This window comes from Crocodylus siamensis, chromosome 4 (genome assembly GCF_052110815.1).
Source record: "Crocodylus siamensis isolate JL-2025a chromosome 4, ASM5211081v1, whole genome shotgun sequence".
Taxonomy (NCBI): domain Eukaryota; kingdom Metazoa; phylum Chordata; order Crocodylia; family Crocodylidae; genus Crocodylus; species Crocodylus siamensis.
This window is the reverse complement of record NC_143398.1, coordinates 29510067-29536261: the sequence shown is the minus strand read 5'-3', so window position 1 is coordinate 29536261 and position 26195 is coordinate 29510067. Positions and strand designations below refer to the sequence as shown.

General features: G+C 39.6%; 1 protein-coding gene across 1 annotated transcript in view; it reads left to right on the top strand.

Annotated features, from left to right (window-relative positions):
• Positions 1-25881, top strand: part of CERK (ceramide kinase) — a 67815-nt gene extending 41934 nt beyond the window's left edge. The window contains exons 7-13 of the mRNA XM_090042104.1: positions 5314-5388; positions 8749-8901; positions 9361-9466; positions 12222-12289; positions 18956-19161; positions 21851-22059; positions 23152-25881. Of these exons, the coding sequence (XP_089898230.1) occupies positions 5314-5388; positions 8749-8901; positions 9361-9466; positions 12222-12289; positions 18956-19161; positions 21851-22059; positions 23152-23248 (914 nt within the window). The 3' untranslated portion in view covers positions 23249-25881. The remainder of the gene's footprint in view (positions 1-5313; positions 5389-8748; positions 8902-9360; positions 9467-12221; positions 12290-18955; positions 19162-21850; positions 22060-23151) is intronic.
• The last annotated feature ends 314 nt before the right edge of the window (positions 25882-26195 follow it).

Here is a 26195-nt window from a genome sequence, read left to right as displayed (position 1 = left end):
GGGACAAGACTCATCAGCCAGACATCTAGAAAAATGACTTGCTGTGTCACCTTAAAGCTTTAGTTCACATAGCTATCATCCTACCTTTTTGCTGTGTCCAAGCTCAGATACTTAAAAGGAAGGCAAAAAAACCCACAAAACATCTAGCTATTTAAGCATTAGGGTTTTTTAAAAAAATGAAATAAAATAAATTCCTTCAGGATCCTGGCAGGTAACTGGCTAAGGTTGGATTTCTCTGACTTCAGCTTCTATCTTTTTGCTTTTTTTAGCAAGATTAAAGGTCTTGGATATGGAAAAAACAATTTTAGGTACCTATATGCAGTAGCCAAGTGACCTCTTCTAGATAAGCTGCGTAAGTTGAGCATTTATGGGTCTGGTAGTAAAGCTTGCTTTTAAGCCCCTGGATCATTGTGTGATGTTCCTCTCAACTGTATTATTTCCATGCCCTGGAAATAAGGTCATCAGACCTGGCTGCTGTCTTTTTGTTGTAGTAATACTATTACTGTATACAGTAGCAAGATCCCTTTCTTGTTTCTAGTGTAATTCCTTCTTCCATACTTCTCTCTTTCTTTTTGCCACAGCATTGAACTGAGGTAGTTTATAACTGTTCTTTGCTGCAGGAGGCAGAACAAAGGCTTCCAATTATAGCAGAGATGATTTAGGTTAAGTATCAGAACTTCCTTACTATTAAAACAGTGTGGTAATGGAATACAGGGCATGTTTACACATGCTTGGGGACTGAAGAGGGGGCATTTTCATTTGAGCAGCTCCAAGAGCTTTAGTTAAAGCACCCCCGCTACCATTTGGAAGCATGGGGATGCTGATGCATGAAACGTGGAGACTGCTGGAGTGCACTAATCAGCATGCTCCAGCAGACTCAATTAACCGAGTCTGTTTTGACATGCTGTAATTACAGTGCATCAGAGCAGCTTCCCTGCATGTCTACAGGGAAGTTGTGGGTCTCCTTCATTGGAGGCTTTCAAGCAAAAAGTGGACAAGCGTTGGATAAAGATAATTTAGGAAGAGCCTTCATGGAGGGGCTTGGGTCAGATGGTCCTTTATATCCCTTCGAACCCTACAACCCTGTAGGGATCCCTGCTTCTCCTAAGCTACTGCTTACCAAAACAACTGGGTACAACTTACATTCTTGGTTCCACAATGAATTGCACCACATTTGGCTGTATTGAAACACAGTTGGTGGGAATGTAACATTTGAGCTAGGCCATTCATATTACTCCTCATAGTAACATGTCCTCATACCTACTATCCTATCAATATTCATCACTTGAAAACCGGTTAGCAGCAAAGATTTGATTAACTGGATTAAATAGCTTTGGACCAAGAGAAGATACCTAGGCAAACACCTTAAGAAGAGCTTGGCTCTGTGGTTTCTCCTCATTAACTAGGTTTCTGAGATCTGTCAATAAACCAGTTTAATCTAACACATGCCCTATTGATTTTTATTTTTAAACAAATGCCTTGAATTATGTGAAATTATGCTGTTGTGGTACAAACTTCAGTTTTCCAAGTCTTGTAGCTGGCTTCTGCTAAATGTTCAATACGGTATGGAACTTTCTTCCAGTCTTTGGTAGGGGAGATAACAGGGACTATGCCATACAGAGAATGGCTTTTCTTGTTCAACAATGCCGTACTTCTGAAGTGAAAGGAAGTGAAAAGAAAACATAAGCACTAGATTGAAGTCAATACATTTCTCCACCTATTTCTTATCATGTAAAGTGGGCATGCAACTTGAGCATTCTGTGTGTAACTGGTGTTTACAATCCAGGATGCTTGTGGTATATCTGAAAGTAGGCAGGTGGACTGAATGGCATTCTTCAAATTGCTAGAGTAAAGCTTGAAGGAACACCTCACATAGGTGTATTAGGTATAGTAACAATGGCCTTAAGTATTTTGACACCTAATATTAGATGCTCAGTGCCCTGTGTGTTAATCCAGAGCCACCTGTTAGGCATGTAGGCTTCTTATGTAATGTCTGGTGAGGTAAGTGCCTCTGCACAGAATGGAATGTAAAAACTCCAGGATGCTGAGCAGGGAGCTGCCTAGAGCTGGCAGTAGGTCATGATGAGCACAGTGGCAGATCCTGAGTCCCTCCCTTTGTAGCCTAGATATCCAGCTTGGGGCTGCATGGGAGGTACATCTGAACACTTGGGATCCACAGCTCTGAAAATGGCACTTGCAAGCTTTCTCTGCAAGAGCTGAGGATGGTAGAGTCTTAAAATATGACTGGATGAGGATATAGTGCTAATGGCACCTCCTTTTATAAGCTAGCCTAGTAATTAGAGCACTTGGTCAAGAAGTGGGAGACTCTGAAATTCAAACCCGTCTCTGAGAAGATTGCCTTATCAGCAGACTTTACACCAGTGATTCTTAACTGCTGTACAACAAGATCCTTTAAAGGGTGTCATGGGTGCTACACAATATTAGCACTCTTAGGTGTGCAAATACCAACACAACTCACAAAATAAATCCAGAGATTTCAAATGGGAATCAAAAGTGTCAAAAACATTCTGACCTTTTGTGCTTCTTGTGAGCTCTTTGCAACAGAAGAATTGCTCTTATTACTTTTGCATAGTCAAAAAACAAAAGCTAAGAGCTGGCATTATCCAGCAGGTGCCTTGAGTCCAAGAAGGTTCAAAACCACTTCTCTAGTGGTTGGGTAGTTTCCAGCTTTCCTGTGGACACCAAGAAGCCAAGAGTTCAAAATTCATTGGGTTGGAAGGACAGTGACTAACCTGAGAGGTGGAAGTTCTCAGTTCTGGTGAGTTGGCCCAGTCCTGCATGACTCCCAGATAAATTTCCTAACCAGTAGACTACAGAGTCATTCTCTCACTTGCTTTTTATCTCAGCAGATCTTGTATTCGTTGTTGGACAATGGCATTGGTTCAACAGGAAGGGATGGAACGTGCTGCTATCCAACCTAGTTAATAGATTAATGATTGGAGCATGCCCTTAGATGTGGATTTTAATTCCTCAGAGCAGGAAGGAAACTGAATTTGAGTCTCCTGTGTCTTGGGCAACTGCTTTAGTCACTAGACCATTATATAAATGGACGCCACAACCATCTTGTCCTCTGGCTGCATTTTGAAAGAAATTTTAGTTACCCATGCATTTTGTGTGATTCCTTATCCTGAATAAATGCCTTAGAGAATGCTTACCACATCAAATCCATCCGGGGACCTTGAGCAGAGAAAAGGGTATTTCTTTGGGATTACAGTCAAGCTTGTACTTTAGTAGAGACAACATGCTGTTGAGTCCTGTTAAAACTGAGATGCTATTATACAAGTGAAAAAACAGAACTTTCTGTTGGGAAGCAAATGATGTATTCATGAACTTAGGACTTCAGGGTTAGGTGGGAAGTGAGTTGGGGATTTTCAAAACTGCGGTTTTGGATTTAAGCACCTGAAGTAGGACTTTTTGGATCTCACTCTGTTCCTGGCAATTTCCTTCTCATTAATGGAGTTAATTAGTACATGAGAAGTACCAGTGCCTTCTGAATCACTGTTTTGCTCTAGATATTATCTAAAGCACTGTTTTGTTCTAGATAGTTTGAGCATAAGGTTATATGTTTATGCTCAAATTAAAAGCATGAAATCTATAGGCAGAAAATCAAAATACATATTTTTCATAATCTAATCTGGGGTGTTGATTCATAGTTATGGTTATAAATTAATCCTGCAATCCATTTGAAGCACTAGATGTAATATCCATTTCATTTAATGTATCTTTTCTATTATTTTACATTTGTATCTTTTAATTCTAAACATACTAGTGTGGGTTTGTAAATAACCATATGTTACACATGAAGGTACGCTAAATTGCTGAAAATTTAAGGGATGCTGTTATGTTGCTTTTTTCAATTAGATCTTTGTTTGCTGCATTATAGCTCAACCCTTAGATGATTGAAATTGAAAAAAAATGTATACATTTTGTATTACATTAATTGAAAGACTGAAAATAAACTTGAGTCATTTTCTGTCTTGCACTTACTCTTCTATTCAGTTCTACTTGCATCTGTATATGTTAGTATGATACTAGAATTCCCCTCTTTTTCAAGCTCCTGTAGAGAGGAATGTGGAATATAAATAATTTTCTCTGATCTGCATAGAGCAAAATTTTGTTCTCAACAGTTCTATTTTGGAATGGTAAATATATCTAAAACTGCTTTTCCAAGCAAAGATACTTTCCTAATAAATAAACCTGCATCTTTGTAATATTCCAGTATATCTGCTAAATTGGTACCACTGTGATTTTAGTATTTCACTTTGTTGCAGACATTTTTACAATGCAGGTGTAGAGTTATTGACTAGTTAAACTGTCTGTATGGAAGTAATTTTACATTGTCATAACAGTTGGTGCAAAAGAAAAAGCATTTTTATTCAGAGAAAAGATTAATAAGACTAAAGGAATGCTCTAAACAGAACTGATTGATCATATGAGTGAGTACAAGTATAAGTTACCCAAGTCTGTTATCTTTATTGCACATTTTATGTAAATACCTGTCTGCTTGCTCCTCAAACAAAAATAAGAAATTTAAGCAAAGCTGACTGCAATGAATAATAGTAGTTAATGTATTTGTGACTGACTAAACAATACCTCTGTGCATCCTTCAAGATTGCCTGCCAGAGTGAATGAGTCACCATTTTTCCCCATGTGTATCCACAGAGTAGGAAAGCCTGTATTGCAATCTTGAAATTTTTTCTTTGAGGAAAGATCTGACTACACTTCCCCAGTTCCTGCTTTCAACATTGTATAAAATGCAAGTGCTTAGACTTTGTGCAGGGAGGGGTAAAGTTTATTGCCAGACAAAATTAGTGTTCTGATTTTAAGCATCATAATTAAATGTTCATATCCTACTGTTGTTTGGTTCTATTCTGTTTGTCCAGGGGTATCAAACTCATCTGGCCCTTCAGGCTGGATCTAGCATACCGAGCCAGTCTGGGGCAGGAGCTGCCTGCAGTGCAAGCCCCAGCTGTGTGCGGAATGTGAAACTGAAGGGGGCATGCACGCCACATGTAGTGTATAGGACCAGACTGGGACACATACCATGTGTGGCTCATGGAGTCAGGGCCAGAGCCAGCATATGCTTCATGTGGCACTTAGAGCCGATCCAAGACCCACCAGCAGCACAGTGGACTGGATTATAGGGCCCTGCTCTGACATCATTGTATTTGTCCATGTTAAATAAGGGAATAAAATTAAGTGATAGGATATAGCATTTTTATCTGCACCATTAAAAGGACTATTTTTGTCGTTATTAAAAGATGGAAAATGAAAAACATATTCATTTTACAGGTTCCACAGATTGTATATGCTATGCAACCGTGGGCATCGTTGATCCAGAAACATCAGCATTACACATTATTGTAGGTAGGTATTTGCCTCACATTTTACTACCTTGCTGTCGAGTTCATTAGAATATTCAGAAATCACTCATTTCTCTGTCAGCTTTTTTTTTACATATCTAATAATATAGTTCAAATATATAGGATAGGAGGTCATATTTACTTCCTGTAGGTAAAGGCACTGCAGACCACACACAGCACACATGCACCCATTCACTGCGCTGCTAATTCACAGCGTGGTGCCAAAATTTGACACAGGGAGATCCCAGTGTCAAAAAAACCACCACTAAAAAGCAGTGTAGCACACATCGCAGCAGAGTGCATCACCAGAAACAGAGCCTGGCCAACCAGAACCATGCTCTGACCAGCTGCTGCCCCAGGAGCTCCCTGGGACCCACTGCTGCCCCAGGAGCTCCCCGGGACCCTAAGTAAGGCTGCTGGGGCCAGCACAGGTGCTGGCCTCAGCCTTTCCTACCCCACGCAGGTCAATTGTGTGGAACAAAAAGCAGTGGCACAAATGTGACAGAGCAATGGGTCAATGTGCTGCTGCTATTTATCCCATGGGAAACATATGCCCCTGCATGTGCACGCTTGTCTGGATGTGCCTGTAATGTGCTGAGTGACACATTGCATCAAGTGCAAGTGCAGTTCAGAGTGCTTAGCAAACTTATCCTTAAGTAAATCTTGAAGTTTCTACAAAAAGGAAGTCTTTTAGACTCTCCAACATTGAGAGATGAGAGCAGGACATAAACTATGAAGAAGGCACTAGAGACACCAATACTGCCACCAGTGTCAGTGCAGAGAGCTGACCCAATATTGAAATACCTCTGTACCAAGATATACCTCCAAGGAACCACCTTGGAACTAGCCCCACATGTAACAACTCCCCATGCAAGAAATACGGTTCTTCCTGGCAATGTGCTTATTCATTGGCACAGGAGTTGCAACAACCCTGATACAATATACTTTATAATAAACATCTGAGACTTCAAGCCACTCATAGTTCCCCATTCAAAGACTAGAAAGAATCTCCTGGAGGAGTCCTATGGCTGGATCCCAACATGCCCTGAATCAGACAGTAACACATAAACAGAAGTGGACAAATGAGCCACAGCCTGTTCATTATATGTTATGATTTACCACTGTAGAAGAGCTATTTAGTGTATCTTAAAAAGAAAAAAGGTCTGTCACCATGGGCGTCAGGACTCCCTTACCAGAACCAAAGGGACTCCATTGCCAGGGAGAGGACTTGATCAGAAAACACTCCGGTTCCTCTTTCTACCGAAGGAATAATTCCTTGGAGGAGACTGTCACCTCAGCTCCAAAACCAGCCATCAATAACTACAGAGTCTTGCAGAACCTGCTGTTAATTGCTGAGGCCATGCTGTCAAGTTCATCTTAAGAACTTGAAACAATTGTATGTGCATCTGGGACCAGGGACATTTGAGGTATCTGTGATCCACACAGAGACCAGTTTAACCAAGGGGACTCCAAATGATAGACCTTAAAAAACTGGACCCCTTTAGAAGGGTGATTTATTCATCAGCTTCCCTTTTTGTGTCCCACTATATTTGGCTACAAATATTTTCTGATGTGGGAGAGGATAGTTTCCTTCATACTCTAAGACTGTGTTGATGGAGTGAAAGATTGACCTACTCTCTAAAACAAAGAGAAGATGCCCACCTATTCCTACAGTAGCCAGCCAGAATGCCCGTCCAGAAAGCATGCCCTTTATACAGCTGCCCTCTGTTATGCATCCCAGTGACAGCAGGTTTGCTGTGGGTCTCAACAGCCAAAATCAAGACCATCCTAGAATTACCCTCCAGGAATCACTTCACCTCATTCTGTCAAGCGTGGTAACAGGTGGCAACCTAAACTATTGCCATTCCAAGGGGAATGGCATGATAGCAGGCATTGCTAGTATGTGGAAAAATGGGCCAGCATTGGCAAGGAATATGAACAGCAGCAAATTAAATAATAGTGGGGAGCTGCTCTCGTTACCCAAGGCTACTTCCTTCCTACTTCAGCTGCATAGAGCCTATGGTAAGATCCATGCTGACTGCAATGTCTTGAAGAACTGCAGATGTGGTAGGGCAAGTAACTGTTTTCTCTGTTGTATTTGAGAAATGATTTATGACTTGAAGACTACAGTGTAATGCTTAAATATAAAGAACTGAATTTTACAGGTGATGTTAATATTAGTATTTTCTGCTTTTCTGAGTGCTTAAACATTGGAATTCTAAGATTTTGTCCTGCAGTATGTTGACACTGATGGTGCTGTTCATTGTGTGTAAAGTGAAGTGGACATATTTTGTCTAAATTAGTATATCTATATTTTGTCTAAAACAGTAAATGAATTGCTAAATTAATTACAAAGTAAATGAATTACTAAATACATTTTGTCAGGAGAGAGACCTGACAAAGAATGTCTGCCATTGAACACTTATTTACCTTTATCACTACTACAGAGTTGGTCCAATAAAATATATCACATTGCCTCTCGCATAATTTATGGACCATCTTGGCTACAAAATCACTTACATTACCATCAATTTATGTAAACATTTATATTTAAGACTGGCGTGATACAATATAAATATTAAATATAACAAATCAAATAATTTGAACAGCTTACAAAATGGTAGGGTTCAACAAGTTGCTGAGTTTGTAAAGATATGGCTTTGATCTGCTTTCACATGACCAATTTATTACTGTGTTTTCCATTGCCCCATTGTTCTTCTTTTGTCTTATTTTTCTTTTTCAATAATATATGACAGGACTGTCCAATTTCAAAGCCGCTGGGGGCCACATGAGACACTGGTTGGGGGCCACACACTGAGGGCTGCATGTCACAGAGGACGCACTCTGTACATGCTCCTGGTACCCCTGCCATGTGGAGCCCTTTTGCTGCATAAGCCATGCAACTCGTCCCCTCCACCACTGCCCTGCTACTGTGGGAGCCTCTCTACCCCTGTGGCAAGTCCTTTATCCCCATCTCCGTACAACTGCCATGCAGGAAACCCTCCTCTCCAAACCCACAGTGTCCTTGATGCCTGGGCAGCGAGCTTATGGCACCACCTCCGACTATGCTGCCCTGTCCTAAAGACCCTGGCTACTCCTGCAGAAACAGGAGCTGTGGCACCTGGGCAGGAGCCCATAGACCAAATGCTAATCCCTCACAGGCCAAATGCAGCTCATGTCTGCTAGTAGAACAGCCTTGATATATGGATTAGTTAGGCTTCAAAAATGTTTCTCTTTCTCCTGTTTTATGTATTACAAGGTTGCTATCAGCAAAACAAAATGTCTGCTGTGTAAAATTAATATTAAGTTTGCAGTTGGAAACAGTGTAAACTTTGGTAAAAATTGGAGTTTCTGTTCGTAATAGGTGACTGTCAGCCTTTGGATGTCTCCTCTATACATCACAACAACACATTTCTGAAATACTCTGTATCACTGTTGGGTTATGGTTTTTATGGAGATATATTAAGAGACAGCGAAAAGAAGCGGTGGATGGGTCCAGTGAGATATGACTTTTCAGGTAACTTGTGCAATTGCTGTATCGTCTTTTAGAAAATCTAAAGATTATAGATTACTTAAGCATACTTCTGTGAAGCTTCTCAAAAGTTACAGTCTGTAAATTTCCTATGGTAGCACTAAACACATTGGATTTCTTAAAGATAATCTTGTCTCTTGTGAAACTTGATAATGGTGGAGGGGTGGCATTAACAGCTCTCCATTCAGGCCAGCTGAAATATGTGACAGTTCTGTATCTAAATCCTGTAGCTGGCTTTAAGACCCTCCACCTATGTTTTTATTATTCAAGTAAAGACATATTCTACCCCTCACCTAGTCTAAAAGATACAAAATAGCAAACGGCTGTGAAGAGAGAAGAAAAAATATTCTTGCAATTCCAAAAGAAGGAAACAGAGAAGCAACAAAGGGTTGGATGCAATGGAAGCTTCAAATGACTAAAAGCTATTGAATGCTTTTTTTTAAGGTTTCAAGACATTTCTCTCTCATCAGTACTATGAGGGAACAGTTTCTTTTCAACCAGCAAAAGGTACAGTGGGATCTCCAAGAGATAAAGAAAGCTGTAGAACAGGGTAAGCTCATATTTATCTGTGGATATGTGACACACTGTTTGAAAGGGCTCAAAAATGAAAGTTACTGTACTTTGATAAAGTACTCATTTTCATTTTCTGCATGACTTAACAAATAAAAGGGACACACAATACAAGATTTATTTGTTTTGTAAAAGAGCAATTTTGTTCTTTCAACATCCAAAACAAGAAGAGATGCTCAAGAAGAGATGAGGTTTGTAAAAGAAGTGATATTCACTGGTTATCAAATAAAAGACTTGATTTTACTAGGTCAGTAGATGGAAAAAAATACACGAAACAACCCCAGAACTGGCTTGCCTTTATCTTTTATTATTACATGCATTACAAAAATGTACCTACTGACAGTCTGACACATTGTATTCCACCTTATTAAATGAAACAAAATAAAATAATATAGTGCTCAATTACAATGAGATGCTCAAGGGAACATGTTGTGTAACCACTAACAAATGGCAGGTTCAAAAGTCTGATGGCTTTAACAAAGGAAATAATTGTATTTGTTAGACATTTTCAGCCAACCAAGATTTTTTTTAAAGAAGCAGCTTTTCTTAACTTTTGTTTTAATTTGGTAACATCAGTCATCTTGCCAGCGGAGAGATAGTGACATATTTTCACCATAACTAATTATTCCTGTAGCTTGTAGACTTAAGATTTTTCCATGTTTTTTTTCCTTTCCTGCTTTGAGATGACAGATGTCCTTAACCAATTGCTCCAATGGCCCCCTCCCAGTCCCCTGGCACACTGATGCAGTGGGAGGGGCTGTGACGTGGCAGGAGGGGCAGTGGTGCACCTAATGCGGTGGAAGAGGCAGCGGCCCGAACAGGCAAAGATGCCCATTTGGTCCTCTCAGATAACCAACATATTTGGTTATCCAGCACCCCTATTCCCCATGGGTGCTGGATAACTAAGTTTTTGCTGTACAGTGCATTGGAGCAGAGTTAATTAAGTCTGCTGGAGCATGCTAATTAGCACACCCCAGCAGCCTTGGCATCTCATATATTCAGCGTCCATGCACTTCAGAATGGCAGCAGGGGCACTTTAAAGCTTATTTGATGAGCATTAGTTTAAAGTGCCCCAGCCACCGTTTTGAAGCACAAGATGCTGAATACATGAGATACTGTGGGTGCTTTAATTAGAGCATCTTCTGAGAGCCACTCTTAATTGAAGACACCTTTCCCCTCCTCTTCCCACCCAAGCACTTGTAAAGATACCCTAAGGTTCCAGGACTGCAATGTCTTGAGTATGAAAATAATGTTACTCCTGTGTATGGTTCTGTTTATAGGAGTTCACCATTTTTTCAAGTATCACAAGATGACTTTGGAGGCCAGGAGACTGATTTTTGATTAAGTCTTTACAAGATTAGGACCTAAATTCTATATTCTGCTCCTGCTGAAATAAATAACAAAACACACACTATATATAATTAGTAGCAGATTGGGCCTGTAATATAATCACTGGTGTCATTTTATTTATTTTCTGATTTAATTTTGTTCAATAACTTTTTGAATAATTGGGCTCCAACATTGTTCTGTCTCTGTCAATGAGCATACAGTTAAATAATGAGTGCAACTGACCATGCCGTTCAGCACTAATGCTCCTAATTATATTATATGATAAATCATTCTTGTTTATTGTGGCTCTGTCCATTTCTAGCAGCTGACCTCTGTATAGGTTTATAAATCTGGTTCTGAGGTAACAGACTTGGATCTTTTAAGCTTAGCTAGTAGAGTGTTATGAAATCAGTTATAACAATTAAACAACCTTGTAAAAGTTAAATGATAGTTTCCAACTAACTGACACGAATGAAAAGTTTTCTGATGTGAAGTTCAAACTCTTCCTGCCTTCTGGCACTACTGCTAATTTGGCTTTCCCAACAGAATAAGTATTAGCCAGGTTTTCATGGTTAGTGTCAGAGGGACAGATTCTGATTCTTCACAGAATTGCTATAAAATAAAGGAGGTTCCATATGAGTGCATATTTCCATCAGGGTGAATCCAGCTGAAGGAATGGGGCAATGATATGCTCAGGTATGGGGCTTGGGGGAATACATTCATGCATGTTTGCAGACCTGTTATGTTGTCTGAACTCTAGAAATCTAGGTATTCATTACAGATCTCATGGGATGAGTTCAGTTTGTGCTCCCTAGGCAAAACCAAACAATTGTAATGTCATTTTTTGGTAGTTTAATTGAGTAAAATAAACTAGTGCAGTGATTCTCAACCAGAATGCTAGAGCACCTTGGGATCCTTTCAAGGGTGTTAAAGGGTGCCACACAGTGTTAGCACTATTAAACATATAAGTATGATTCACAAGATAAACCTAGAGATTTCAAATAGAAACCTATAGTTGTGAAATTTCTGAGTTCTTTGCAACAGAAAATCTGTTCTGTTATTTTGGAGAAGTTAAAAAAGACTGAAAATGAAGAACTAGTATTTTCTGAAGGATGCTTCAAGTCTCAAAAGGCTGACAACTGTGTATGTGTGCACGTGTGCTACTGAATACCACTGCCTTAGAGAGTGTGTGTCCCTTTTATGAGCCAGCTGTTTCTTGCACGGATCTGTTTAGTGTAAACTGAAGATACAGAATTTATTGTAACATTTGTCAGATCTTAATGATTAGCATCTGCTCTCTCAGCCAAAAGGAATTATGATTGTTGGCTTGAGGTAAATCTCATATTTTCTAAATATGTAATAAATAATTTACTAGTTAGAAAAACAAACATTTTTTCATCTTTTAGGTGCCGCATTTGCAGGCAAACTAAGCAACTAGAAGAGCAACAAAAGAACTATGGATTAGAACATAAAGGTAATTTATATGAAAGTTTTAAATAATGTACAGACAAGGTTCTTTGGGTAGACAGGTGTTTGTACCCAAAAGCTTGCAAAGAAAAGCATTTCCAATGTCGTAGTTATGTTCTTGATAAATGTGACTTTAAGTGAAACAATGTTAAGCAAACCCAGTTACATCACAGTGGTTACCTACTAGCAGGCTGCAGCCACTCAACATTATAACTGAACATTGCGTGTCTTTAAATGACTATGTTCTCTAATAGATCAGTGATATAATAATGAAACAACGTTAACTGGGACAACGTTAAGTGAGGAGTACCTGCATTTAGTTGGTCTAATAAAAGATATCACCCAAAAAGTTGGTCTAATAAAAGATATTTACCCAAAGAACCTTGCCTGTCTATGTCCTAAGACCGGGGTGGGCAATTATTTTGGGTGGAGGGCCACTGAACAAGTTTTGGCGAGCTGTCAAGGGCTGCATGAGTAGCTCTGCCCCTTGTCGCCATCTTGGGACTGGAAGCCCCACCCCTAACACCTGACCTTTGCCACCAGAAATCTCTCCCCTTGTCCCCTCCTTCCCCCCCACCTCGAAATACTCCTTTTGGGAGGGGAGGGGGTTGCCATCTTAGAACCAGGAAAAAAAAATCCTACACCAAATGTCTAACACCTACTATAACATATTTTAATTTTATTACAAACTTTTTTTTTGTCATGATTTGTGTTTATATACTGTATACAGAGGTGATTGCATAATAACTCAAAATAAATTCTTAGTCTTGTATATTGGGGTGGTATATGGTGGAGTATGGGGGTGGTGGGGTTTGTGTATGTGTATGATGGAGTGTGGGTGTGTATGGTGGGCGGGGTGTGGGGGGGTGTGCATGTGTTGGGTGTGGGGCGTGTGGGACGGTGAGGTGTGTGGTGGGGTGAAGGTGTGTGTGCGCATATGGTATGTGTGTGGTGGGGTACTGGTGTGTGTGTGTGAATGGTGGGGTGTCTGCATGGTAGGATGTGGGGGGGATGTAAGGAGTGTGGCTGTGTGTAGCAGTGGCATAGGGTATGTTGGGGGTGTATATGTTGGTGAGTTCTAGGGGCAGAGTGTGGCTGTGGGGTTTGTGGGGTGTGAGGGAAGGTGGGGTGGGTGTGGGGACCCCCTTCCCCACACTCTCATAGTGCAGCAGCAGCAGGCAGGGCACTCAGGGCACAGGCGCCCAGCAGAGCACAGCTCTGGTCAGCACTGCACGTCGCAGCAAGGGGCTCAGCCTTACCCAGCCTGTCTGTATCGCCAGCACTCCCTGCCACTTATACACAACCCCTGCACTCCCTGGGCACAGGAGGGAAGCCCCACACACTAGAGCTGGCTGCCTTCCCTGCTGAGGCTGCACTGAACCACCCCTGGGGGGCAGGGAAGGCAGCCACCTCCAGCATGCGGGGCTTCCTTCCCTTGCCAAGGGAGTGCAGGGGCTACGCGTGAGTGGCAGGGAACACCAGTGGTACAGACAGCCCAGTGGAGGCTGTGCCCCTCGCTGCAATGTGCAGTGTTGGCCGGAGCCACGCCTCACTGGGCGCCTGCATCCACCTGCCTGCTGCTGCTGCTGCTGCTACTGCTGTCACTGCCTGCTGCGGCTGTGCACCATGGGGACAGTGTGAGGGCAAGTGTGGGGGGATCCCTACACACCCCCACCCTCTCTCACACTGCCCAGCCGAGCTCTGTGCTGCCACTGCCCCCTGGGCAGGCGCTTCATGCTGCCACCAGCCCCTTGCTCTGCACTCCCGCCCAGCTGCAGCTCAGCCCCCACCACTTTCCTCCTTGCTGGCCAGAGCCAGCAGGAGAGCAGAGCAGGTCCCCGGGGGCTACAGCAGCAGCAGCTGCATACGGAAGCTGCATGTTGGCCAAGTTGCGCCCTTCCACCCACAAGGGCCAGAGCAAGGCAATAGGGTATGTTTGGGGCTGTGTGTACAGTGGGCGCATTGCTCCCATCCTCCTGGACGGAAAGTCTGGGCAGGGTGCAGTTTGTCGAGGGGTGCCACGGGCCATATGAAAGTGTTGGCGGGCTGAATTTTGCCCACCCCTGCCTTAGACCAACACAGCTACAACCAACACCCCTTAAATAATGTACAGTACTCCAGAAAATAATTATTGTAAAAAGCTATATAATTTTTTAAAATTATTTTAAACAAGTGGAGAATTCAATGTTTGTTCAAGCTGAGCTGTTTTTTACATAAAAACCATAACAAATTAACTCCCTGGTGTACTAATACTTCAGATAGTTGGATACATCAGGTTTCTGAAGGGCGCATATTTTGTATTTCAGCTAAATCTTAAATCATTCAGGTCAGGTACAGACGTTAAACTTTTACCAGTATAAGTGATCAGAAACCGGTCTATATCCATAATAGAACAAAAGTTCAGCACACACAGACTCATTTAAAAATGATGGAATCCAATCTAAGATTTGCCCCCCCTCCATCAAAGGACAAATGTGTGTTCTGTTCACTACAGATCTAAAGTACGCCATTTACCAAAAATCATGTAACTTAGATTGATTCTGCCTTGGGCTTTTTGAAAGTACCTAGCCTCAGAGTTAAGATGACAAAACAAGACTTAACTATTGCTAGCTTGGAATCTGAATTGCCTCCAGTTTTGTACTTTATTAGCATTAAAGTTCAGACTCATGAAATGGACGGACAAGAACCTGATGGTGTTCAACACCAAAAAATACAAGGTTCTCCACCTTGGAAGGAAAAACCTGCACCGTGCTTATAGGCTCAGTAGTGCTACACTGGTTAGCACTACAGATTAAAGGGACTTGGGGGTCATGGTGGACCACAAGATGAACATGAGCCTTCAGTGTGATGTTGCAGCTAGTAAGGCGAGCAAAACTCTGGCTTGCATCCATAGATGCTTCTCAAGTAGATACTGAGATGTCATTCTCCCCTTGTACTCGGCCTTGGTGAGGCTGCGGCTGGAGTACTGCGTCCAGTTTTGGGCTCCACAATTCAAAAAGGATGTGGAGAAGCTTGAGAGAGTCCAGAGGAGAGCCACGCGCATGTTCAGAGGTCAGGAAAACAGACCTTACAACAACAGGCTGAGAGCCATGGGGCTCTTTAGCCTGGAAAAGCGCAGGCGCAGGGGCGATCTGGTGGCCACCTATAAGTTTATCAGTGGTGCTCATCAGGATCTGGGGGAACGTCTGTTTACCAGAGCCCCCCCAAGGGATGACAAGATTGAACTGTCACAAATTCCATTGTGACCAATTCAGGCTGGACATAAGAAAGAACTTCTTCACTGTCCGAGCCCCCAAGGTTTGGAATAGCTTGGCGCCGAAAGTGGTTCACGCAGCCACTTTTAACGCCTTCAAGACACGTTTGGTTGCTTATTTTGCTGGGATCCTATGATCCCTGCTGACTTCTTGCCCCTGGGGCAGGGGGCTGGACTCGATGATCCTCCGGGGTCCCTTCCAGCCCAAATGTCTGAAATCTATGAACCTACGTTGTTCCAAAGAGGATAGAGCTAGACTAATCTCAGTTGCAGAGCAAGAAGCAATGGTTTCAAGTGGTAGCAAGGGAAGTTTAGGTTAGATTTTAAGAAAATCTTTCTCACTAAGAGGGTAGTAAAACACTGGAGCAAGTTTCCCAGAGAGATGGTGGAATTTCCATCCCCAGAGGTTTTTAAAGCCTGGCTAGACAAAGCTTTGGCTAGGATAATATAGTTGGGGAGGGTCCTGCTTTGAGCAGAGGGTTGGACTAGATGACCTCCTGAAGTCCCTTCCAACCCTAATTTCCTATGATTCTAAGAGCATTTGCAACCCTGTCTGGCATTTGGTGTCTTGCATCTTTTTTTCTTCATTTTGGCAGGCACCCAGGCAGACCATTGATTTGAAGACTATTCCTGCACTATACCTCTATGCAGTTAAGAATCTGACTCTAATTTGTCAGAAGGGTAGTGGTTTCCTTCTTTGAATACAGAGCTACTGTCATTAAAATACTAAGAAACTGCCAGTTTTCCTCATCAAATTTTCTTTTGTTTACAGATTTTGAAATAGATTTGAATTATCAAAAAAAGCAGCATAAATGAAGGTTGTCATTAACCGAGAACTAGCTAGTACTGAAAATTGCTTTTGGTAAATGATTTGCACACTGTTGAATTTATCAAAAGTGTATTTCCTTATTAATTATTAGCTAACTAATCAGCTTATAAGGAACGGAAAAAGAAGCAAGAAGGCAGTTCTAGAAGGGTTGGAATAAAGTTCCTACTGAACAAGAGTCTGCTCTGATGCTTTTGTAGCAATCTAACCTTTTTAACATGCTGGAGTTATATTTCTTTTAGATCAGTGGCCCAAGAGCTTTGATTAATGGAAAAATCCAAGAAATGAAATAATATAATAAGTTTTAAAAATCACTTACAGAGCAAATGGAACATTCTAGGCTGTAAAGTGACATTTTATGCTCTTCTTTACTTTCTAAATTGGAAAAGATCTATTCCGTAAGATGTCAACACAGGCATGAGGTACTGTGTTAGAATAAAAGCTCCATGATTGGCTTAGTTTTTATTTGTGCAGGTAGAGAAAATATCCTTAGAGTACAGAATTTTAAAAATACATTAGAGAATATCATATTCTTTCACATATAGCACACCTGGGAATAAAATATACACTTTGTGTTTGAATGGCAAAATAAAAAAAATAAGATCTTTCTTGGTAGTAAGTAACAAAGTAAACTAGTTAGGGAGCTGAACCTCTGAATACTGATTCTCTACTAGTAGAATTGTCTTATGATATTCAGCTGTCCACGTTGTATTTGTATAACATATATAGAGTTTGTTATTGTGCTTAACAAGGGATTTGATAATCAAGGTCTGCCTTCTTTGCTGGTTCCTTAACATGTCCTTTGACATTCTCTACCATAGTCTTCCATAATGTTGTTTTCTCTAGGTCTCCGGAAAAATGTTCCTCGTCATAGTATCTTCACACATCATCTTGTGACAGTCCAGTGTTCTAGAAAGGAATACTGCTTCCTGTTAGTAGGACTGCTGACACCACACATTAAGCAAAATCTAGTTATCTAATACTGCCAAAATTTGTTCTTGATGAAAACAAGCTGCTCTGCTGTTTGTCTTCCAGTAACATGTACAATATTACAATCCTAATAAATTCACTGGAACAGATTTTACTGTTAGTAAATCCCATTCAGCTACAGGTGCCAGGAAACGTTTTTAATTTTTTAAAATATATATATATTGTAACCCGGAGAAAAATTAACATTGATTTAAAAGAAAAAAACAAACAAAATATCCAAGGCACGTGGATCCCTTCTTTATCCAAACTAGAACGTTAAAAGTAGAACAAATAAAATTCTGCAAAAAACTTCCTTGACCTGTGGTGCTGTTTTTTCTCTCCTTTTTTGGTGGGTGTAGCCAAAGACCATGAATTTTGAATTTGTGGGATCTGAATTTGATACCCATGTGACAAAACTATCAAAGAAGTATTTGAAAGAAGATCAGGTATCAATGTGGTACTTAGAAAGAAATATATATATTTATATAAAATATGTCAAATTTGAATGCTTTGTAATACTTGTATAATATTGTGTGTGTGTGTAAAATAAAAAAAGTATGTCATATATGTATCAATAAAGGATTATACTATTTATTTAGAAGGTGAAACTTGCTAAGAATAGTTGAGTCTTACTCATCCTGTAAGTAGATCACATAAGGCATCAGCCTGTGGTTCACAGGCTGGCTCCCACCCATAGAACTGAGGCTGAAGCAGTGGCAGGGAAAAGTGGTGGCAGCTCTGCCCTAGCACCAGCCCACCTTTGACCCAAATTGAGTCATTGCAGCACATTGCTGGAAAAAGTTGCCATCCCTTAATGTAAGGTGTTACCTAACCCAGATGGAAAAACATGGACTTAAGCACCTAAAGGTCATTTAAACCTTGTTTTGGCAACTAAGTTCAAAATAGCAGTAGAAAGCCTTGCTGTTCAGCAGCTGCCTAAACCCACAAGAACCCTCTCTTCTGTGTCTGCAGTACTCCCTTCTGAGTACATGCAGTCCTGCCCAGTCTCCTCTTAAAACCTTTCTAGATGCAGCAGTTAGGTAAAGCAGTACCTAAATAACCTACATGCCGAGCTAATCTAGCGCACACCAGAACATTGAGTTTAACACAAAACATGACAGTCAACCACTTCCATTCAAAATCACTGGCAGGAGAAGCATCATAAGAATTGGAGGCCTAGTGGTCAAAATACTCTTCTAGGAAGTGGGCAATTTGGGTTTTATGTTCTCAAAGGGGCTTCAAATCCTTATATCTTAAAAGAAGCCCTAATCAGGCAAAATGCTAGTCACAGGGGGAAACTCAGGATTCAGGTGCACTTAATTTCTTACAACATGCACATCTCAATCATGCATGATAGCTTCTAAATTCCTCAACCCTTTTTTACCTAAGCATTAGAACATATAGATCCACGCTGAAACACCTTGGACTTCACATACAGAAACAGTTACGGAGTACTTAGCAGAATCACATTAGAGAAAAGGTACATAAATTCTGATTAAAAAGCAACTAGTGCACATAAATCTCTTTCTTAAATCTGGGTCCAGGCAGTTAAAAGTTAAGTACTGTGGTTCCTAAATCCTTTTCTGGTTCCTGGGTCTTACATGCTTCTTGTGTGTCTGTTTCAGAGGTTGAAGATGAATGGAAAGTTATTAAAGGAAAGTTTTTAGCTATCAATGCAGTAAACATGAGCTGTGCTTGTCCACGGAGTCCAAAAGGCCTTTCACCAGCAGCTCACTTGGCTGATGGCTCTGCTGACCTCATTCTAGTTCGCAAATGCTCCAGATTTAATTTTCTGCGGTATCTTGTCAGGCATACAAACCAGGATGATCAGGTATGTGTTTTCTTAGGGCTTTGATACAGATAAGGCATGTGTGAGGTCAACACATTGAATTTTTTACCTGGCACAAATTATCAGTGGTAGTACTGATTAGAAGGGAATGGATGATGTATTGGCTGAAGTATTACAACCACATGTGGCCACCAGAAATCTCAGAATATTTCATATAAAACATCGTAGCTCAGCCAAATTCTGATTTTGGTACTTAAATTAGTCCTTTCTAAAAAATGTTCTATGGTTTCTGTTGGTCACTGTTTAAAATCCTTTTTATCACAAAGTTCCTGCATGTGCACACAAGTCTGCGCATGTCACCAGATGCTAAAGAGCATTAGCTTCTGGGATGCAAAACTGCCTACAGCAGTCTTATATAACTGTTCAACACAGGAAATGGGAGAATAATTCATTCATAAGAAAATAAATAAAGAACATAGCTTAACAGAAAGAACATAGTTATCAAACTCTAATCTGGTTATGGTAGGTTTCCACAAGAACTTTGGTGATAGCAAGTAATCAACAATGAATTATATATCCTACATCAAAATTCCTCCTGTGCTTCTACACCTGTTTAGAATGAATTCCAAGGGCAATGAACATGTTTTTTTGTAGCACGTAGCCTCTGCTGAAGTAGCTGTAGCTGCTGGCATGCTCATTAACTGAAATGATTGCTAGACATTCAGTTTTAATGCTACATGTTCTGATGACTGCATGAAGAACAGATCAATGATGTGCCTTATCATAAAAAAAATTCAAGTAATTCCACCTGTTTGTTTGTGGTTTTCACTCCTCTTTCCACCATAATTTAATAGCTATTATTACATACTCCTGTATTGCCTCATACCAAACCCTGGAACATAATTGTGTATGATTTTTATTTTGTCCATTCTCTATCTCCCCCTTTCTGTTTCCATTTGCTTTTTTTGCTTATCTCACATTTTGTCTTTGCTTTATATTTTAAACAATTTTACTCTTTACCTGGTGGTTATCCTTATTCTATCACTTATCAGAAGGCTGCATAGTGCTCAAGCATGCATTGTTGGCGTTGTGGGGTCATGGAGACAAGCTTATGGAACTAAGTCTTTTGATCTAGCAAACTACTCTCTGAGCCCTGTGTTCATGAGCTCCACTGGAACTTGATCACTTTATTAAAGGGTGTCTATGATTCGGTTGCCTGTGGTAGCAGACAACCAAATTCAGTGATGCAGAAGGACCTTTCCAGTCCTAAGTCTGTAAGAACCACAGCATGAGCAGAAGGTGAGTGCAAGTTGTAAGCTGCTACCATCTTCCTTACAGAAGAATTTTTTCCTTGGGGGGTCAGAATGACTCCAGGGTCAGACAGTTATCCCCAGTACTCTGTCCTTTTTACTGCCAGACCCAGAAGGTTATTCCCAGGAGCACTTTCCATTTGTTTCCTCTGCTGTGCTGTCCCTGGATTAGTCTAGCACCCTCTGGCCACACCTACTTGAGATGCTTACTGTGCAATAGCTTGGTACTACTGTGTAGTGGCATTGCTGGGCATGAACTGTGACATGACGCTACTGCACAGTAGGAATGAGTGACTGCACAGTCAGCATCACTACAAAGCCATGCGGGGACACTACTGCACAGTAGTTCTGGTTACTCTGCAGTCATGTAGTACCTGGGTATGCAACTATTAAATAACTGCAGTAACAACTGCACAGTCAACATCTTATGTACATGCAGCTTATTATTGCATAACACTGAACTAGGTGCTCAGATGCCATGCTGATGAACATGATATAAAACCTGAGAGAAACCGATTTAAATTAAACCTCTTGGTTGCCTGTGTTTCAGTATAGGTATAGACAGTAATATTTGATATTATGATATTTGGTAGTGTTTAAATGTTTAGCTATTCCTGTGCTCACTTTTTTGTTTTCCCAAATCTTTGTCAGTTGTCAAGTTGAGTCATACCTTATTATGGCTTTTTAAGCATTTAGGCTAATTCTTTAAGTTGCTTTTTGTGATATGAGGGCACCTAGCAACTTGATTTCTCCTTGGTGTACAAAGCTTATTTTAAAGCACTTTAGACACTTTCATAATCTCAATGTAATCATGTTAGTCTTTGATAATTGGGGCACTTGTAATTACAATGCTAGTTTCCACTGGGGTTACCTAGTTAAGAAGGTACTGCTCCACTGGAGCATATTATTAGCTCTCCATACTCCCCAGATCCTGATAGCAGGATGATACTGCCATAGACTTCTCTGGATAAAGCCTACTCATGGAAGATCCTACAGCAGAGAGAGAGGGGGGCTTGCAGGAATGGGATTTCACAGAATTCAGTGCATAAGGATTGGAGAACGATAAATAAGTTAGTAGAGCAATGAATCTCAACCCCCTTGTGACTGCATCATACAACATAAAACAGTTTTGGGACCCTTCTCATCGTTTCAAAACTTTCCCCCAGTTTATCCATAGAGATAAACAGCCTTGTAACAACTGGTAGCCATTTGAAGTTAGAGGTGTTTTAGAGGTGAAAGCAAAGGACTGAAAAGTAGGACATCCTGTATTTTTACTGTGAAATTAAATATTGAGTGTTATATAATTTTTTTTTTAAATCACTATTCCTATATTAACCTAGGTGAAAAATTTGAGCAGAAAAAATCACTGAAAACTAACTTGTTTTCTGTTATAAAAGTCCTTTTTTAACTCCTCTTTGCAGTTTGACTTCCCATTTGTAGATGTTTATCGGGTGAAGAGGTTTCAGTTTATGTCAAAGCAATTGGAAGACAATGAAAGTGATATCAAGGATGTAGGAAAAAAACGTTTTGGTCAGTTCTGCAGTGATCATCCAGCCTGTTGCTGCAATCTGGCTAACAGCACCTGGAACTGTGATGGTGAAACTTTGGATAGTTCAGCTGTTGAAGTCAAGTGAGTACCTGTCTTTCCATCCATATACAGTGTAGAGCAAGAGGATCATGTTAAGATATTTAAAGTCCTGTCTTTGAAGTTTTAAAAAGTTACTATGTAACATTTGACAGCTACTAAAAAGGTTTTGTGGGGGGGTTTTAATGCATAAAATATTTTTAAAATCAGGTATTATACAGGAACATTTAAACATGTCCTTTATATACTAGAGAATTCATTAAATTGTATGTAAAAGCAGAATCAGATCAAATCCTAACAAGAATTTCAGTGAATGGGTGGTAATTTCAGGTTATCTTATGGGCCTACTTGACTACTAAGTAAAATTGAATGCAAATGTGCCTAAACAGAACTGCTTAGAAAAGATGATTCCAGCCCTCTCTTTGTTTCACACAAAACCTTATAGGGTTATTAATAACTTCCACCATACCTAGTATTTGACAAAAAAGATACAGAAAGCACAGTCAGTCCTCGCAGTGGGTTAGTGGATACTAAGTGCACTCATCAACCAAAGCTAGTTAAACCTTTGGAAAGTTATATAATATTTGCATAGACAAATCCTTATATTAATTATTTAATGCCATATTTTCAGTCATAGAAGTATCTTAAGACATGTTTTTGGTTCTATGCTTGTATCCTTCAAATATGCCTCATTTTGAGATTGTTATTCATAATAAAATCTGGTAGGAATGGGAGTATTAGGAAGTAGGAGATTGTTTTTGAAATTGGTAAAAGGAACCAGAAATGCAGAGGTCTTTTCGTATAGTATCGCCATTAAACAAGAATCATGTATTGTTTCATTAATGACTTTTATAAAAAGTTGTGATCTATCAAATTCATGTACTTGCAAGACTCCCATAGACTCCTCACTGGGCAGCACGGTGCAGTGTGAACATGCTATTCCACCATTTAGCTATTTTTTCCACTTTCTATATTGCTACCCATTTACAGAGAGTTATGTGGCCTGCAGTGTAGCCCTTTTGGTCCAGGTGCTTAGAATGCCCAATGAATCCATATTAGGACATACAAAATGTGGATCCTTGTTAGTAAAAGAGACTTCAAATAACTGTTTTGTTTTGTCTTGTTTTGTTTTTGCAGGGTTCGTTGTCAGTTAGTAAAACTCTTTGCAAGAGGAATAGAGAACTATAAAGATGAAACTGCTTACAACTCGAGTTCAAATGAACTATTATCATAGATACCCTTCCATGCCATTAAAAAGTTTGTTATTATGAGTAACTATGCATTTCAGCCATTGTTATAAATATCTAAAATTGAAAATTATTTTTGATGGTTACAGTATAATTTTAGAAATATTTTATTCCACCTATCTACTCTTTAAGTATTATTATTTTTGGTGCATCATCAGGTTATAGTTCGGAATAGCTTAATCTGAATTATGTGTGGTAGGGAGGAAGAATTGGCTTATATTTTACAATGACTGATGTCCAGTGTATTTTTAAAAGAGAATTTAATGGATGTGCTACAATAATAAGTAGGTGTTATGAAGTATTGTACTTATCATTGAAAAAATGATTGGAGTAGATCAAAATGAGGCCTCTGTAGTGTCAATTGGACAAGGCCACTTTGATAGAATTATTCTATAAATGCATGTGATTAAATCCTGGAAGGTAATAACATAGTGTCATTCATTTTACCTTTTATTTTTTTGGTAAAATTTGATAAAATGCATTATATTATTTGGCCTATATCTTGCAACTTATCAATGCAATTCAAATATACATTCCTGGCTTTAAATAATAATTTTAAGAGTTGTAGAAATATTTTAGTAAATAAAAAGCACATCTGTATATAGATCATATCTTATTTTACATAGGGTATTTATAAAAGCTCCCTTGCATGTTCCTCTGTAACATTCTAAAGGGGTTTTATGAACTGTCTAGATGTTACCAAATATATAAACTGCAACTGATAAATCATGGGAGCAGTTACAAGGGCATTTTCTAATACCAGAAAGCCACAGGAAAGGGAAAAATTATAAATATATTATAAAGCACCAGCAAGTTTAATTTTTTTTAAATATGTAAAAAGCATATAGAAAAATCTTCCCTCTTCAGGAATGACAATGGCACGGTCCTTTGGAGAATCTATTTACAATGTGAAATGTCTTCAAAATAAGGTGTCGGAATGTTCATCTTAAATATGTAACTTGATTGACTGCAAGGTTTTTACATACTTTTAAAGTTAGATATAGAAATAGGCTATGTGAAGTCATAGGAAGAAACTGGCATTTGAGAATTCACAAATTAGACTCTCAACTGTTTGCTGTTTGTAGCAAAGAAAATGGACTGTCCTGAACAGAAATGGGGCAGCTATTTAAATATGTATATTTAGTTTGTGTATTGTAACACTCCTGTGCTCTGTGTAGATTTGGGGCCAGATTCTGCCCTGTTATAACAGGTTACACCTCTGTAATAGAGATCAGAATTTAGCACCCTTTCTCTATGCTGCATTTTGCTGAGTGTATTCTTTGCTTTAAAAGGTTCCATGTCTTTTGTTTTGTGTCAGAATAACTAACAGTACTGTATTTACATATATTTATTGAAATTTATGTTGTACTGTTTTTCTCCCATCTGTTTGTTTTGTCTAAACCTTGATAACTGTTCATTTTATTGCTAAAGCACTTGAAAGAACAGCTATCTTAGATGGTTGCTTTTTTCGTTGAAGATATTTACATTCAAGTCAATGTGTAATTACTAATGGTGTGCTGTATCATCACTACACTCTTCTCCTGCTGTATATCATAACATTTATGCAAAGTCATTTCATTTAAAAATACAATACCATAGAGCTTAGGATCTATTTTTCATTATGTACTATGTCAGAGAAATACTTGAAGTTGTGCTATTTTATCCTGTTTCGCAGTGGAATGAGTTGGAACATTGATTGGACCAAGGTTGTTCACACATATTTAACTTCAAAATCTTATTTACATTTTATTTTTCAAACCACATTTACAAAGCATAGCACAATAGTTTGAAGTAAATACCTCTCTGAAAATACTGTTATCCTGTTTTACAAAAAGAAGTATTTTATAAAGGCATTAAGTCTGTGTGAAACCTGTCAGGCCAGTTCAGTGATAGGCTTGTAGAGGGAAACCATGCTCAAGCTCTTCTGAACCTTGGGCAGGCAGAGGCTCACCAGCTGGCTCACCAGTACTGTAGATGTGGCACATTCAGTTCACCAGCAGATACACTGAGGCATCTAATCCAGCTGGTTAGGAGCATTTGCTAGGAACTTACAGATGAGTATTATCTAGCTGTCCCAGGTCGTTTCTTAACTCAGGTAAGAGGTTCAAATACAGGCAAAGCAAGGATAGATAGGTAAAATCCCTTAAGCCTGTCATGAATGTTCATTGAAACTCTTTTAGGAACTCCTACTGCCTGAATCTGTTTGTGGTGTTTGCAAAAGAACTCCATTCTAAAGGACCCTTTTACAAGGAATAAAGAAGTTGCATACTATAGAAAGTAAATATTTGCACTGGTGCAACATAGGAAAGAGTTCAATAACTGACAAGCTATGTAGTTGCATCTGCATATTTTTCCTTGTAGCACATTACATTAGCGAAGAACTATATATAATTATTTGACATCTTTCGGTTTAGAAAAATCTGTGTAAGTACTGTCTGCTTGTATTGTCATTCACAGTAGAATAGGACTCTTCCTCTCACAAAAGACAGTCTCAATATAGAAATTATGGATGGAAAAACTAATAGGTTTTAATCTTGCTGGCTTCAAGATTAGAAAAATACATTGTCTTGTGATCATGTGAAGCCCTCTGAAAAATAAAGGAATATTGTATGTAATATGACTTGTTTTCTTTTTTCATGAATTGGTGCTAAACAACCCTATTGTCTCCACAGATCAGAGCCAGATCTGCCTTTGTAGTATTGATACCCATGCTCTTCAGCAATTTTGATCTGCAGAGCAGATCTTCAAAATAGAGAATAGCTTATATGTTAAAGGAGTAACTGAAAAACACATTCTTTTGACCCATCCAGATAATCTTATCCTTCATAAAGTGCCTGTAACAATAGCTCTGTACTCTGGGTTTGTGAAAACAGGAGCTAACTGACAGTAATGTAGGCAGGAATAGCTAAATATTGAAGTAATTAATAGGCTTCA